This window comes from Condylostylus longicornis, unplaced genomic scaffold, assembly GCF_029603195.1.
Source record: "Condylostylus longicornis isolate FDR11 unplaced genomic scaffold, ASM2960319v2 ptg000040l, whole genome shotgun sequence".
NCBI lineage: Eukaryota > Metazoa > Arthropoda > Insecta > Diptera > Dolichopodidae > Condylostylus > Condylostylus longicornis.
The window spans coordinates 14,865,169-14,882,685 of record NW_026578009.1 but is presented as its reverse complement, the minus strand read 5'-3'; the positions used below and the strand labels follow the sequence as shown (position 1 = coordinate 14,882,685).

The 17,517-nt window shown below is 26.6% G+C and overlaps 1 protein-coding gene across 3 annotated transcripts in view; it reads right to left on the bottom strand.

Moving 5' to 3' along the window:
* Positions 1–492: 492 nt before the first annotated feature.
* LOC129609490 (glucose dehydrogenase [FAD, quinone]) overlaps positions 493–17,517 on the bottom strand; it is a 70,257-nt gene continuing 53,232 nt past the window's right edge. For all 3 annotated transcript variants that reach the window (XM_055521416.1, XM_055521415.1, XM_055521417.1), the window contains 5 exons: positions 2,826–2,949; positions 2,480–2,760; positions 2,079–2,410; positions 1,513–1,960; positions 493–1,385 (listed from right to left, as the gene is read on the bottom strand). In XM_055521416.1, coding sequence (XP_055377391.1) covers positions 928–1,385; positions 1,513–1,960; positions 2,079–2,410; positions 2,480–2,760; positions 2,826–2,949 — 1,643 coding nt within the window. In that variant the 3' untranslated portion in view covers positions 493–927. The remainder of the gene's footprint in view (positions 1,386–1,512; positions 1,961–2,078; positions 2,411–2,479; positions 2,761–2,825; positions 2,950–17,517) is intronic.

Below are 17,517 nucleotides of genomic sequence, written 5' to 3'. Positions count from 1 at the left end.
CAACTATGATATAAAAAGACAACGAAAATTAACCACAAAACACAGATTGAAATTAGATCTGCAACTTATCATATTATATTAAGGCCTATTTGTTACGTGTGTTACGTAAAATAATGTGCAATCTATTCATTCAATCGCTTATAATTCAAGATTTAAGTCAATTAAAAACGGTAAAAGACAATTAGCAAAATACTTTTGAGTATTACAGTAAAACCGCACAAATTTACACAACCAAGCAACACGCCTGCCTACTTGCTTTGTTCTCATCTTCAATTGGATCTATCTATATTCATGTGTTTGTTCCGCAGAAAGAATATGAAGTTCCAAAAACAATTTCTTTATTTGTACTAAAAATTTTGTGTTATAAACAAAGTTAAAATAAAATCTTTTAGCAGTTTTAATTTCAAAACATGTAGTTATTTTCACGATTAAAATAAGAAAATTGTTTATATTTAAAATTTATTTTATTTATAAAATTATAACATGGTGATATTTTATAATATTGTTTTATATGATGTAAATTAAATTAAACTAAAATTATAAAAAACTTAAAGCTTCTAGATGTACATATATATATATAAACTAAATCTAATACAATCTTCTCAGCTTTTCTTTTCTTTGTTAGAAAAAAATTACTTTATCTTTTACTTATCGAAATTCGCAAATGAAGAATATGGTATTTTAATTTGGTAACATTAATATTGTAGGATACCTAACATTATTATGCTGCTCGAATTTTGCGAGGCGGATATTAAAATACAAGACAATTTTTAAATGTTGTAAAAATTTGGAAAAAAATTTTTAGGTTACCAAAAGAGAAAATATTTCGAAAGTTTAAATAAAAAAAATATAATTAAAAATAGAAGGGAAGATTTTATATGAATTTCTAAAAAAAAGAGATATGAATGCGGCGACAAAATTTTTTAATTAATATCCTTGATGATTATGGAAACCTTGATGATGATATTGATCTTGTTGCTGAGGTTGTTGATTATAATAGCTTAGAACATTATCGTTTGGATTCACTAAAGCACCCCATGCTCGTTTCACATGATGGACACCTTTATCTGCAATCATAACTGCTGGTCCATGTGTATTCCCAGATGTTACTTTTGGCATAATTGACGTATCCATTATCCTTAAATTACGTATACCTCGGACACGCAATTCATGGTCAACAACAGCTAGTGGATCAGTTGCTGGACCCATTTTACATGAACCAGCTTGATGATTTTCAGGTCCAGTATTTCTCATTACAGCACATGTCCAGTATTCATCTGTACCAAAACGTATATTTTCGCAACCAGGTACTGGTGTTGTATCTAATCTAATACCATAAGGTTTCATAGCAGCAGTTTCAGAAATTCTTATTGCAATTTTGATTCCTGTATAAAATTTTAAGAAAAACAGAAATAGATAAGTCATTTAAATCGAAATTGAAAAATTGTATGTTTTGTTTTTTGGATATGAGACTGAAAATCAGATTTTTAAACCTTATCAAGACACCTTTACCTTCAATCAAAGTTTTAACGTCATCGCTATTCGTTAAATAATTTGCAAATATTTTTGGTGGTGCTAGAGGATCATTTGACGCTAATGTAATATAACCACGGCTCTTTGGCCGTAAAACAGCTGGAAATATTTGTACTGCTCTACTGCCATTCGTTGATAATTCACCAACTTGTCCAGTTTTAGCACAATCAGCTAAATACCCCCCAAAGTAAAATTGTAAATCAGGAGAATTTGGTGGATCAGCTAGTGTACTAGAGATTTTTGCAGTAACATCTGATATTCCTGTACCTGACATTAAACCATCACGAAAAAGTAAATATTCCATTGCAGTGGCCCAATTGAGTGGTCTTGTGTCAGCATCATCAACAAAGAAATTTGTAAAATATGCTACATGATTTTGAAGATTTTTTCCAACGCCAGGCAAATTGTGAACTGGCCTTATACCAACCTAAAATTGGTGTAATAATTAAAAAATTTTTATTTGTTTTCTAGTAATCCAGTAACATGAGAGTTTATATGTGAAACTTAAAAAAAATTTATACATAATTGATCAAATTTTGACTCACTTTTTGTAGATCTTCAGCTGGACCCACACCGCTCAATAATAAAATTTGTGGAGAATTTACTGCACCACCGCTGATAATTACTTCCTTTTTAACAAGAATTTTTCTTGTACTGCCATATTGATCAATCACTTCTACACCATGAGCAGTTTTTGATTGTGGATTTATAAGAACTTTTGTCACTGTTGTATTTAACAAAATTTGAAGATTTGAACGATCACGTGCTGGACGTAAAAATGATCTTGCTGAGCTGTAACGTATACCATTACGTGATGTCATTTGTGCTATCATGAACCCTGTTGCGTTATCACCATTTAAATCTTGCACGTTGAAACCTTTTATATTATGTGAATTTAATATATTTTGTATTTTATCTATTAATCAATATATATATATATATTTACCAAGTTCTTGACCAGCTTTTAATATTGCATATGACATTGGTGGATTATAGGGAAATTTACCAACAGGTAATGGACCTCCAGTTGCATGATATTTTGATCCAACTTCATCGATATTTAAATTATTTTCTGACATTTTAAAAAATGGTAACACATCATCATATTTCCATCCTGGGTTACCCATGGCTTCCCACTCATCATAATCTTCACGATTACCACGAATATACATCATTCCGTTAAGTACGGATGTACCACCTAATACTTTTCCTCTCGGCCAGTAACATCTTATATTTTAAAAACTTTTGTTAATAAAAAGTAAAATGATTATTTAAAAATAAAATTTGTTAACCTTTGTTCAGGAGAATTTAAACATGCATTTGTCTCTGGTTCCGTATTATATCGCCAATCAATATCAGAGCCAATAAAATTAAGGAACATTGAAGGTATTTGAGCGCCAACCGGTTCATCTCCACCTATGAAATTAAAAAAATTATTTCAATTCAATTAAAAAAATATATATGTATGTATATGGAAGAAAAATTCCATTTTAAGAATAATCTGAGAAGAGCTTTTCAGAAATGTACCTGACTTTTGTATTATTATTAGCAAAACATTACAATTAATTCATTTTAATTAAAATTTCACATATCATGTAAAGTTAATGCAGATGTACGTATTATTTTGAAATCAGAAGTTATTGAAAAATGAGATCGTATATGTATCTCTCTGAGAAAATGTTACCGTTTTTTAATTTATTCAATTCCCCTATTATTACACAAATTTTTTTTTAACAAGGAAATTTTACCTAGTTGCAGGAACTTAAAGTTCACATACATATAAAAAATTTTACTTGAATGTACATTTGTTTGACGTATAAATTTTTATGTGACGCTTCTAAAACTGTCATTTTCAATTTAAGGTATTTAAGGTTAAATACACGGTTCACAGCAAAAGACTAGATGTAACATGCGTAACAAAATATTCAGTTTTGTGCATACGACAGAAAGAGTTAAATTAAGAATTTCTTTTCATACATTACTCGATAGTTAAATATATGACATATTTTTTAAATGACGTTTTCTGCAGATTTTTTTTAACTCAATAAATTTCAAATTCTAATAATATTGAAGTTATAGTGTTGGATTTATGTTATGTCTCATCCAAAACCTGGAAATTCTATAACAAAATTTTAACGTAAAATTTAATTAAAGTATTGGGCTATAAAATTCATTTAGAATCAGGTACTTTTTATAGAAAAAGTGATTAAAAGTATGTGTGTATAGAAAACCTTAGAATTATTATGAACTCTAATTAACTTTCCATCGTCTTTAGTATTGACATTCTTTATTATTTTAATTAGTTGAGATATTGACACAGTTCAAAACTTAAAGTTTAAATTAATTTGTGCGGTTTTTTATGCAAAGTTTTTTTACGTTTTATATCATTTTGTAATTTACGATATATTCAGTGAAAATAAATACTTTGTCTTATTCTACACCAGCTAAACAAATATGTCTATGTTAAGGTTAAAAACTCATTTATCATTTGTTTTTTTGGTTTCACGTCTAATTTTTAAGAAACGTTATTTTTGTCTTTAAATAAAAATTTACAGTATGTAAAAAATCAGTAATGTGGGTACTATACTTAATTAAATATTTTATGCTCTAAAAGGAATTGTAACACTTAATAATGTTTTGAGATAAAATTGAAAAATTTTAAATCTTTATTTTGAAAATCAAATGCGTATATAATGTTTGTACATCTATTTATATATCATCTTAGCCTTCAAACATGCTTATGTTTATAACATCCAAATTTATTCAATTTATTTGCAAAAATCAAAATATTTTAAATATTTTCAATATAAACAAGTCTAATTGAATTTTGTTCAATTATTTTAGAAAATATAGTAGACCGTTCTCGAAGAAATTATCTTCTTACGATTATGATGCGATAGTCTATGACGAGATAAAAACTTTTGTTACAAGTATTTTTGGCGATTGTCATAACTTTGGCGATTGAGACTGTTATCACAAAATTTTGGTATTTTGAACAAAGTGATAAAAATAAATAACATTGAACAAGTGATAAAAATAACAAGTAAAAACGTTTCAGTCAGTATAAACCGACCGAATTATTACTCCCACCTTGAAATATCTTTTTTGTTGTATACCAATTTTCGCACCTGTCAAACCACTCTTTAGAAACTTCACGGATATGTGTGACCTATAATTAGACATATACAATACTGCCAAGTGTCATGAATCTAACTTCATTACTTTTTTGAATATTTTAATTTTGCTGTTGGAGTTGTGTGGCAGGTACCCGAACCTATTAAGCTACTCCATCAAAACTTCGAGGATATATCGGACTTGCAATTGGACACATGGCAGCTACTCGAACCAGTGCAGTCATTCCATTAAAATTTTAGGAACATATGTAAAATATAATTGAAGACACAAAATTTGATATCAATATCGCAATTAGTTTTAGAAATTGTCAAAGCAACCTTTTTGAGTTGTATGGCAGCTATCCGAGCCCCTTGTATAATTGCAGTTGTACTTGGCAGAAAAGAAATAACTTGTGAAAATTTGGTGTCGATTGCATTGTTCGTTTTTGAGTTATCGTGCGATCGGACTGACGGAAATGTCTAAATCAACGCAGAATTTTACGCTGAGCAAGAACATACGAATAACTTGAAACGATAAGGAAAGGAACTATTTATTAGTGTCTAAAAGCTGTTAAAGTTTCAGACTTTTACAGTATAGGGTCTAAAAAAAAATATGATTATTTTTCCTAACTGGGTAATTAACCCTTAAATTCGAGCATTATGTCAACGCCCCTTAAATTTTTTTTTTGTTTTATTTCAAGGAATGGATACATTTCTCATTCTAAATACGAGTATGTATATGCAATCTTTGAAATACATTCGTATATTAATGAAACTATTTTCAATACTTTATTTACTTATTTAATTGGAGGGAATAATGTTACATTATACGAACCATTGGTTTGACCCAACTTTATTACAATTACCTTTAATATTATCTTTTTCTAAAACTAATTAATTGGTCTTTGGATGTAATCCACTAATATGTAATTTGTGGACTGTACTTTAAATATTTATAATTAAATTAATTTTCAGTTTACAATATTAATTACTAAAAGATTGTGATTCCAAATGATTATTGTGTATTTTATAATGCAAACTATAATATGTAAACTGGAAATGTGTCTAAATTATTATTTTTTATTTATTTGATTTTATCCTCCATAAAATTATGTGTGTATTATAAATATTTATTATTATTAAATAATAATTAGGTTTGCATCTCTTCTTTTAATTTATAAAAAGAAAATCATACTTATTCAAAAAATATTGCATTTTATTATGTCAAATCCATTTTAGTGTTATTTCCTAAAACAGTTAATCGGTTACGAGTTACGACGGACATTTAAAACATCTTTGATGAAAACCATGGTATTTGCAGATATAGATACATATATTATATTATTAATGTCATTATTATTTTAAGAAAATTATTTCGCAATAATTCCAATTCTGAACTAAAATAAAAGTAAAAATCGTTTTTATAATTTCAAATATGAGCATTAAAAAAAAATCATTATTATTTCAAACTGAGTTTAAATGTTTTAAAAAGAAATTTAAAAATATAAGAAAAATTTTTATGTATAGAAGTGAACGTTTGTATATATGTAGATTAGGTACATAATAAATGTACACTTGTTCATACATACATTTACTAATTGCACACATTTCTCGGATACACATAAACATTTCTATTTATTCACAAAAAAACAAGTTTTATTTAAAAATTATGGAAGAAAAATTTGGCAGTTAGCCAAAGATAGTCTTTGGTAGCCTGAACGAGAACTAAATACATTATATATACTTATTGAAAAAAAAAAATAATTTTTGTATTATTAATTTAAAACTCTTAATTGTAAAAATATGCTACATGATTGCTGGACTTGAAACAAGATCAAAAATTGAACATTTTAAAGAACTTTTAAATTACGTATTCTCATTTATCTTCTTGACCGTATTTGATGTGCTGCTCTACTAAAAATTTTTTCGAATCCCATAAATTGGTGATTTTCCAAAAAGGTTTGCGAACCAAACATATATCACTATTTAATTCCTGTTGGCACGAAGAACTCAAATTCAGTCGGTTTCTTCATCGAGCGTTATGTCAAATGAGCTTTATTCTACGTTCTTAAACGATTTATCATATTATAGCTGTAATCTTTTATACGTAAATATTTTTTATCGTATTCACAACATTTTTACCACCTTTTAGTAATTTACAAATTAATTTAATTTTCTAATACTTGTGTTTTATTTGTGTTTACTTTTATTATAATAAACACTTATATTTTCAATTATTAAAAAATTATTTTTAACGAAATTTTTAAATTAAATTTTAATTATTGATTCAATTTCACCATTGAATCCTCAACATTTTCTTACAATTTTTTTGGACTAGCTATTTAATATCGTTAAAGATTTTTAAATTAAGCATAACATTTTTTGTGAAAAATTTTCTTTTACATTTTTATTTTTGTTATAATTTTATTGTTAATAAATTGAATTAATTTACAGTTATCGAGTGCTTCGGTGTTGACAATCGTTGAGTGACAATTCATTTTACTTTCAATACTGGTATGAATTTCGGACCTTAAAAATTGGCTTTCTAAGAATATCTAAGAATTAAGCAAAAATAAAGATAGTATGAATAAGGAGGCAAAATCTCTTATGCAAGCAGTTCTTTCAAAAACTTTTAAGAAAAAAGTGGAACAGGGATTTGGTAACAATCTATAATGCATGAAAACTACCATAATAATAGATAAAACAAGGATCAAAATTTAAAACCAGTTCCTTGTGATAAAAATTCATACATAGGAATAATTTTGTATTTTTATAAATAACAAAATAAAATTTTAAGAAATAAATTTTATACTTCACGATTATAATAAGGCAATTAAGTATAAACAATGGAAAGTGATTAATTAAAGATATTTAAGACAAGAAAAAATATAAGAAATTTTAAACACAACTTCTGTCACTATACACTGAAAATCTGAATAATTTTAACAAGTTTCTTGACTACATAAAAATTTCCTGATTTCAGTTCTATTTAATTGTGTTCCATTCGTAAATTTACAAAAGATTTAAGATTTTTCTAATTAAACACCTTGTAAAAAATAGCACAAAATTAAATTTTACCTTAATCGCGCTTTTATGGTAATTCTTTGGTACCAAAGCTAATCTGAATTGTACATAGTGGAATAGGCGAATAATAATGAATTGGAATTCAATTAGCTTCATATAATAAGTCCATTTAATATTTTATTTATTTTACCTAAAGCTCATAATCATTTATCACTTTACTTTGATTTTTTTTTAATGCTCATATTTGGAATTATAATTTATTACAGTAGGTTTTTTCTTTTTTTTTGTTATAGCGAAAAATAATTACGGTGATGTGAAGATGATCATATTTTGTGTGCTGATTGATCTAGCACTTTAACGATCGTCTTCAACTTTTCATAATTTTTTTCTATATTAATGTATAACATATTTATACCCGTACGAACGTATGTTTGAAGGGTAAATACTAAATTTACCTTATCGTTTGTAACACTAAGAAATAATGGTTTAAGACATAGGCTCTAGTGTATGTTCTTGATAAGCGTCGAATTCTTAGTTGATTTAGCTTTGCTTGACTCAAAACTAATTGAGCTAAGGTTACCAAATTTTCACAAATTATTTATAAGAGTAAATGCAAGAACCCTATTTAAATTGGATATGATCGGGGTACTAGTTCGGGTAACTACCATACAACTTCAAAATTTATTTGTTATATTTATATATCTCAGAAACTATAAAAGCTGTGGTATTGAAATGTCACACAAACAAATATATTAGTAGGGCCAATGTGTTTGATAAAAGTTGTTGAAATTGCTCCTTCTGGTAGCTGCATATGCAACTTCAATAGTAGTTTGGCCATATCTTAGAAAATATTGGACACACAGTACTGAAATTTTTCATAAATTAATATTATAATACGACAACTTAAGGTCTGTTCCATAATCAGATATGTCAAATTTATTCGAACATAGGATAACAAATTCGGACAGGTATCATAGAGTTGATACGGTCAACTCTATTTTTTCTCGTTTTAACTTGAACTTTTTATTTGAATTTTACTGAAGAGCGCAAATTAATGTGTATGCACATTCATTAATTATGTGTATGTATGTATGTCGATACGAAAAAAATTCAATTGTTATTTTATTATTTGCTTGTAAATGAAATTTTAAGAAAAAACACTATTATAATTAAAATGTTAATTTGTTTTGGTTTTTTTTTTTAAAAATAATTTTTAAAAAATTGAATTGCGGTTATGGATGAATGTTCTTTCATTGATTTTAATATTTAGGAAGTAAAATTTAAAATTTGCGATTTATAATCGTAATATTGAAAGTTTTCACTCGACCGAAATTTTTTCTTATTCAATTAAAAATTTTGAACTGAAATGCAATCAAACAAATTTTTGTTTAAAACCGTAGTTATACTGTAAGTTTTATTCTGTAAGTTTATAGAGTAGCCAATAAATTCTTTCAAATATCTTATCTAATTGATCTTGCAGGCCAATTAGTTTCTTGAAGCTCTATATAATTCTATAATAGGGGAAAATATAAAAATATTTTTTTATTATTCTACTATATTCTGAACTCCTTTAATATTTTATTCATTAATTTTAATTATTTATGAGAATAATATTGTAACTTCTCTTTAATTGTGGTTTTTGGATCACTATTGCAATTTTAGAAATAAGGATGGTGTATAACACATATGTAGATGGAATGAACGTTTCGCATTTATTTTAATATGAAAATGAGCCCTTTTTTTCTTATTGATCTTCGTATTAGATAAAAATATTTTAAAATATCTATAAATTCAATTAGAACTAGATAATCGAAATATAAGGATAAAATAATATTCTTAAATAAAGTAATAAATATTCGCGTGCAAACAAAACAATTTCTAAAATTTTTGACATATTATAAATTTTGAAGTCATTTCAGCATTTTGTAATGTAAATATTTCTGACGAAATTCAAAATTTTTTTAATGCCTTTTATTGTTATGGAGCAATTGTTATAGCAATTAAATCATTTCTTTTTGAAATTTTAATAATTTTTTTTTTGATGTGAAAGCATACCAAAGATAGACGGACTAAATACATCAATCTCAGTTTTAGCACATACATATACATATGTAGATGCTTTATTAATTGGAATTACATATGTATCTACATATGTAAGTAGGTTCCAGAAAACAATTCAATGAAGATTTAAAATTTGGTTAATGAACGCAGTAAAGAAAAGAAAATTATTTTGTAAAAAAGTTGACAACGTTTTAACACCTACTCTCGATTGTTATCAATAAAAATTATTTGTTGCTATATTTTACTTTTACTTCTTATATGTATGGTTGGAATTGAAACTTAAAAAGATCTTAAACATTAGATAAACATGTACATATAATAAATCTGTAGGCATGTACGCGCCTGCGTTTTATTTTCAGGAGGATTAATTGTAATACGTTAACACAAAAAAACTTACATGAAAAAAAATTATATTTAAGCCATAAAAAACAACTAAAACTGCATATCTTCATATCTTAATGTACAAAACATAAAGCGAAACAAGTCAAACAAAAAAGCGGTAAATCTTTGTCTTTTTTAGACAGGAAGATGAAGAAATATTTTTGTGTGTAATGAAAAAGTTAAAAAATGTTTCACCTTTGTGATTGATTAGTTGACATTAAGTATAGTAAAATAGTTTTCATAATCTCAATTTAACCTTTGATTGAAATTGACTTGAAATAATAATATGAAATACAAATTCCAGTAGTTGAAGATGTTTTTTATATGCAATTGATCTTTTCAAATTGAAAAAAAAAATATAATAATGAGAGTTCGAAAATATATAGCCTTAATTAAATGGGAAAAATAAAATTTTTTCTTTATTATTTTTCTTTTATAATTTAAAAATTCCTTTTTCAATTGAATAAATAAAATATAAACGAAAACGTTAATGATAAGTGTTATTACATAACAAAAAACAGTTATATCGCGTTGTGTAACAATTTAAGTATAAATTTATTGATTTCTAATCAATATGATGGCACAACTGTATTGGATATACAGTTGAAAACCAAGAAGCGGTAAATAAGTGACTATGAGTTATGATTTTCCTAGGGCTGCTTTTCAAAAATATTATCTTAATGGTACCTTAGATTGAAAAATTATGCCGGAAATGCTTACGAAATTTTGAAATTCGTCTAGCCATTTTCAACATATTAGCGATAAAAAAACATGACTAGATAATAATACTTTTTAGAGTTGTTTAAAATGATCCCGCACAATTCAATCAAAATTAATGTTTGCAGGGGTAAACGATTGCAATCGGATAGATGAAGTTTTTATTTTAAAGTTAAGTAAATTTTAATATTACTTTCCCTCTTTTTAATTAAGATGATTTAAAATTCACATTTCACATCATCTAAATAATGTTTGACAAATAAACTTTATTAATCAAAATTTGGGTTTTATGCGCCATTAATATTTCTAAAAGAATAGATGTGGGCTTGTGTGTTGTTTACACTTCTACATTACTGTCCTTTGCTCTCCAACACTATATTATTTCGATCATCACAAAATCTTGAAAAGTTGTTTAGAAATATCTTGCGATGGTGTCTATTTTTTTTTAAGCATCTGTCGGTTCGAAAATTATAGCGAAAAGTTCGATTTGTCGAATCATTTTTAGCCCTGTTATACTACAAAGTTGAAATTCTTGGCGGGATTTATATAATTTTTATTCCCAAAGATTTATAGAAATTAGCCTAGTGAGGTCATAGGCCTTAGAAAAAGATTCAAAAAGAACATTTAATATTTGTATTTGAGATTAAGAAGAAATTTATCAGGATCATGATCAGTCGTGATCATGGGGAAGGGACCCAAATATTATAAACATGAACGAAATTTTAGTATGTATAACCATATTTTAATGAAGTATATAGAGAAGGATCTCAATGCATTTTCGAGAATTTAAAGCACTAGAAAAAATTAATAATCGAAAATGGACAATTTTGATTTTTTTTATTGATGTTGCTTGAGTCATACATGGCCTAAAAGGTCTTACTTTTATATTATAAACTTCTAATAAACATTTGTTTAAATTAACTATTAATGACATATAGAATATATGATGAATGCAAAAAAAATCAAGGTAATAGTGGCATATTAACGCAGTACTTAAATATAAATTAAAAAGAAACACTCGTATTATTTTATGTCAAAGCATTTCCTTAATCAATTTACACATAATATCTTTCAAATTACATTCAAAGTACTACATAATTACATGTAAAGCTTTACAATGTCAAAAATTTTAATTATTATTATATTGATATAATAACGAAACATATACACATTGTTTTAGATTTTTCCCTTTTACGTTCCATTACATTACCGGCAAATTATTGCATTTATTTAGCAACTAGCAATAATGAAGAAAAAAATAATTTCTCACTTCAAACATAATTAACCCATCATCAATAACTAATAATTTTATATTATTTAGTAAATACAGTAGAACCCAAATAAAATAATAGCGAGTAATAGTAAAATAATAGCTTCACAATAACGAGTGAAACACCAAACGCTGAAACTACAGAAGTTAAACAAACCATTCAGTTCTTTGCAATTCCTTTTTACGACATTTTTCTTAACTTACTTTCGTATTTGTCTGTTTGTTTACCTACTTGAATCAACATACCATGTCAGACATTTTGTAACATGTCAGTCAGTCTCCCCCAAATTTTGTAGAGATGTTGTATAATAGTATAATATTTTAATATTATTGTATCTTAAATCTTATCCTTTCATTAAAAATTCGATAAATGGCGTTGAGATTTATATTTAGAATATACATATGTATATGGATATAACGGGAGAAACAGCGGTATATCAATAGAGCGGGCGAGAGAGAAAGGGAGATGGAGAGAGATGCAAGAAGCGTAAAATTAAAGGTAGAGAGAGGTAGAGTGAGAAGGAAAAGGAAGAAGCATTATTTTAATCCCAAAATTTTTTAAATTCTCCAAAGTAAACATATAAACGTTGCTTTTTAATTTTTTTTTTGTTTAGGAATATTATGTCCAGATTTAACTGTATAATTCTCTAGGGTATAAACTGCATACATTTTTAATTATCGTACATAATATTATAATGAAATGTAAAAATAACAAATATGTATAAATAATAAAAAAAAAATAAAAACAAACAAAAATAAATAAATTGTAAATGTCAAAATTTTTGATATGCAACATTATTGTTTCCGCTTTAATATACAAAAATACAAATATATTTATACTTAATAATTCACAAGTTCAACATATTCAATAAAAAATAAATTTAAAAATAATGAACCCGTAATAATAACAAAACAAAGTTGCTATAAACTGTGCATAAAGTAAAGCTAGTTAATAAAATAAAAGAAAACAATAGAAAAAATTAGTATCATTTCACAGCCGTATGCTACTTAGTAATACTATGAGCACTTTATATTTATTTACCTCCAATATATTTTACTATATTAATGCAAGTAATGCCATCAGCTATTTGAGTTCGGTAGTGACACTAAACAAATACTATTCGTATTGTGTACAAAACAATAATAATGAACTTATATGCTACAGTAGAATAAAAGAACACCTCGACCTCTATCACAGTAATACTGTGACTGTGGAGCGAAAAAAAAAGAATAACAAATGAAACAAAAATTTTTAATTTTATTGATGATCCTTGACATATGAAACGGCAAGAAAAGTTTTACGAAAAAGAAAAATCTTTTGTTTTTTCTTCGCATTTTTTGCTTCACCGTGCGATTCTTGCTGGTACTCAGTATAGTTTTATTACAAATATGTTCACGTGAAAAAATCCAACATTGAAATTGGAAAATGTTTTTGTATATAGGGAAAAAATGGAAGCAAATATTAAAATATGAATACTGGAGAAGAACAATAAAAATCTTGTGTTAGTTTTGTGTCGGAATTTTCATTTTGAATATTTTTAATTTTCATATTAAAATTCAATAAATGACAGGTAAAAATGTCAATGTGCCAATCATTTTAATAAAATTATACCAATTAATTGAAAAAAATTAGCTACAATTGGTTTTATTATATAAATTTATAAAATAATTTCTTAAGTTTTCCATATAGTTATTTTGGATTTAGAAAATATGAAAAATGTTGAAGTTAGTGAGATTTATCAAATAAAATGTCGAAATTTTACTATTGTAATCGAGGTTCGATATTATAAACATTTTGTATCATAAAATATGAGGTGATTTATAACACGAGTGCAAATTTTGAGTCAATTTTTCCTATTTTTTGGCTAGAATGTCAATAATTAAACGTTCAGTTCATTATTTTCTAAATCTATGATTGATGTTGCATAGTCAATTTCATACGTTACTACATACGAGTAATAACTTAATTTATATACATCTGGGTCTAAAAAATTATTTTAAACAATTTAAATTATTCGAATATTTTCCTAACAATAGATATTTTAATTTTTATGACATTTAATTTTATAAACTCAACTAATTTTTTAGGTTGTATACGGAAAGTAATTATAGTATTTTTAGATACTAAGTAAAGAAAAATTAGAGATTATTTCATTTGAAACTAGAGCATGGGGTTTATCACATTTAATTATGTAGAAAATAATCAGTGTTTTATGTTTCTCCAAAAAAAATTTTAATTATTTTACGTTTTTTAATTAAAGCAAGTAATTTTTTATGTTTTATACAAAATATATTGAATTTCTTACGACTAATGTTAAGTTTTTATACCCGTACGAACGTATGTTCGAAAGGTATACTAAATTTGCCTTACCGTTTGTAACGCTAAGAAATAACGGTGTTAGATATAGACTCAAGTGTATGTTTTTGATCAGCGTCAAATTCTGAGTTGATTTAGCTTTGTCTGTCCGTCCGTCCGTCCGTCCCAACGATAACTCAAAAACTAATTGAGCTAAGTTCACCAAATTTTCACAAATGATTTATTGTAGTAAGTGCCAGAACCTTATTTAAATTGGACGTGATCGGGGTACCGGTTCGGGTAGCTGCCATACAACTTCAAAATTTATTTGGCTATATCTCAGAAACTATAAAAGCTGTGATATTGAGATTTCACACAAGTGAATATATTAGCAGGGTCGATGTGCTTGATAAAATTCGCTGAAATTTCTTGGCTCTTTCTGGTAGCTGCCATACAACTGTAGTAGTTTGGCACAACCAGTATTTTGAAAAACACATAGTACTGAAATTTTGCATAAATTAATATGGTAATACGGCAACTTAAAGTCTGCCCCATAGTTAGTTATGGCACATTAGTTATTAGCACAAAGGATAACAAATTCGTACGGGTATCACAGAGTTGACAAGGTCAACTCTACTTTTTTTCTCGTTTAATTTTTGAATCAGTTAATCCATAAATGATAAAATCCTGTATCTAAAAATCTTACTATTGTCATAATGTCATCTTTTTCAATTTTTCTTAACAATAGTTATCGCTACGATGATAACCGATTACAAAAATTTTATTTTTTAATTGTATTAATTCAAAAATCGAATAGGTGTACAATAATGCAACAATAAATGCAAAGGTGCATCATATAAATATTACAATTGTGGTCTAACTGTGAAAATTAATATAAGAGTTTTGGTTTAAATTAATATCAGTAAAATACATTACGTACCACAAATGTGGTTTGATGGCATTGTTTCAATTAATTTTGCCATTTTTCAACAGTCTACTTGAGAAGAATAAAACTCTTGCTTTAACTCTAAAATTTTTGAAACATTAATTAAATTTCTTCAATCGTTAGCTTATTTTCACTTAAATTTACAACAAAAGCAGAAGATACACATAATATGAAAGAGATACATACTGATTATAGTAAGTCTCTTACTTTAATGTCATAAAGTGTTCATTTAGTAACTGCGCTTCAAAAAAAATATAATTATGGAGTCGGAGAGAGACTTAACATCTATTACTCATAACACAATGTCACAATATTTTTATCTATAAATTCATTGTGAATAAAACAAAAATAATTTATAAATCTTGTTCGGAGATTATTTTGCAGTTCGTCATACTACAATTAATAAATAAAAAGTTGGGTCAAACCAATGGTTTGTATTGTAGCACTTTTCCCTTCAACAAATAAAAATTTTGCTTTTAAATACAGTCTATGTAGTCTATGTACCTATCACACTATTAAAATTATTTTCATTCATATACAAAACTATTTCTAGGATTGCATATATTTAGGATGAATGATTTATGCAGTCTTTGAAATAAAGCAAAAATTAATATAAAGTGGGGTTAACATAATGCTCGATTTTAAGGTTTAATTTTGTGAGTTAAGAAAAATAATTATATTTTTTAATTTCATGGAATTTACCGTTAACTTTTTGCGTTAATAGAAATTTGAAAAAGCTTGCGGTTTCGGAAATATAAGGTGTCAAAAATTCAAATTTTACAAATTTCAAGAGGCGATAACTTGAGAGGGGGTGGAGATGGAAAAAAATTTTCTTCTAGCGAAATAAACTATTTGATAATGTCTAAAAGCTCCTAAAATTTCAAGCTTCTACAGGCTGTAGTTTGGAAAAAAAACGACATCAAAAATTTGCAAAAAAAGGACTTTAGATAACGGTAAATTTGAACGGCCATTTTGTTTTTCTAAAGTTCAAATATAGTATGCCGCGCTAGGGGAAGCAAGCCGCTGCTTTTCTGCGTTTGCAAAATTTCAAAAATGCTTATGGTTTCATTGCAACAAATAGTTAAAAAAGGCCATTTTTAGGGTTTTAGGGGGGTATAACTTCTAGAGGGGAGGAGATAGGTAAAAATTTTGTTCTACAGAAATAAGTTTCTAGTAAAGATCTATGTACATATAAAATTTCAGCTTTCTATCTTCAAGGGTGTAGAAGTTTTGTAAACAGACACACGGACAGACGGACGGACGGACGGACGGACAGACGGACGGACGGACGGACGGACGGACGGACGGACGGACGGACGGACGGACGGACAGAGTGAAACTAATAAGCACTTTTTTTCAAAAAATTTTTGGAAAAGTGCTAAAAAACGATTTTCTATATACATAGGTCATAACCTTATAAAAATTCACTGGAAGATTTTATTTAACTTATCCATTATTTATTGATAATTGATTTTCTATTTTAAAATCATCTTTGCTTTTAAAGGGCTGATAACAATTAAGACAGAAAATTTATACCTTCTTTTTAAATGAAATATGACTTTTGAAAGATACTTAATTATTTTTTACCCATTAAAAGTTGAAAGACATAAACGGTTTGAAAAGATTTTTTTATAATAACAGATAATTCATATTTTCATAAAATAGATTTTTATTAAAATGATTTCTTTAAGAAATTGTAATAAAAATTTTGCTCTTTATTTATTACACTGTGGTGATCTTTTGTAATTTTTGTTCATTTTTAAATATTTAAATTTACGGTTATTGACGAAAAATCATAGAAACAACTAGGAAAGGATTTATGTTACTTTTTCTTATTATTTTTTTTTTTTGGTTTCCCTGAGATGTGGTATTACTGTGCTTATTGATAGAAGCAATTAAAAAATTTTAAATTAAAGACATTCATGATATTTAAAATCGTTTTGTATACTGCAAATTGAATTTCATTTTATTACTAAATTTGCGTAATAAGTCAGAAATTATATGATTTTAAATTGATTTAGTTTGTAGCTAGCTGTGATCACAATTTTTTAACTGATCGGCTTAACAACAATATTCCTAATATTTATTTGTTCTCTGTAGTCTATACATACTCGTATAACAGATACATGAGGAATTCATTTTTTTTAAATATGACAATGTTGGCCCGCCTAGAAAA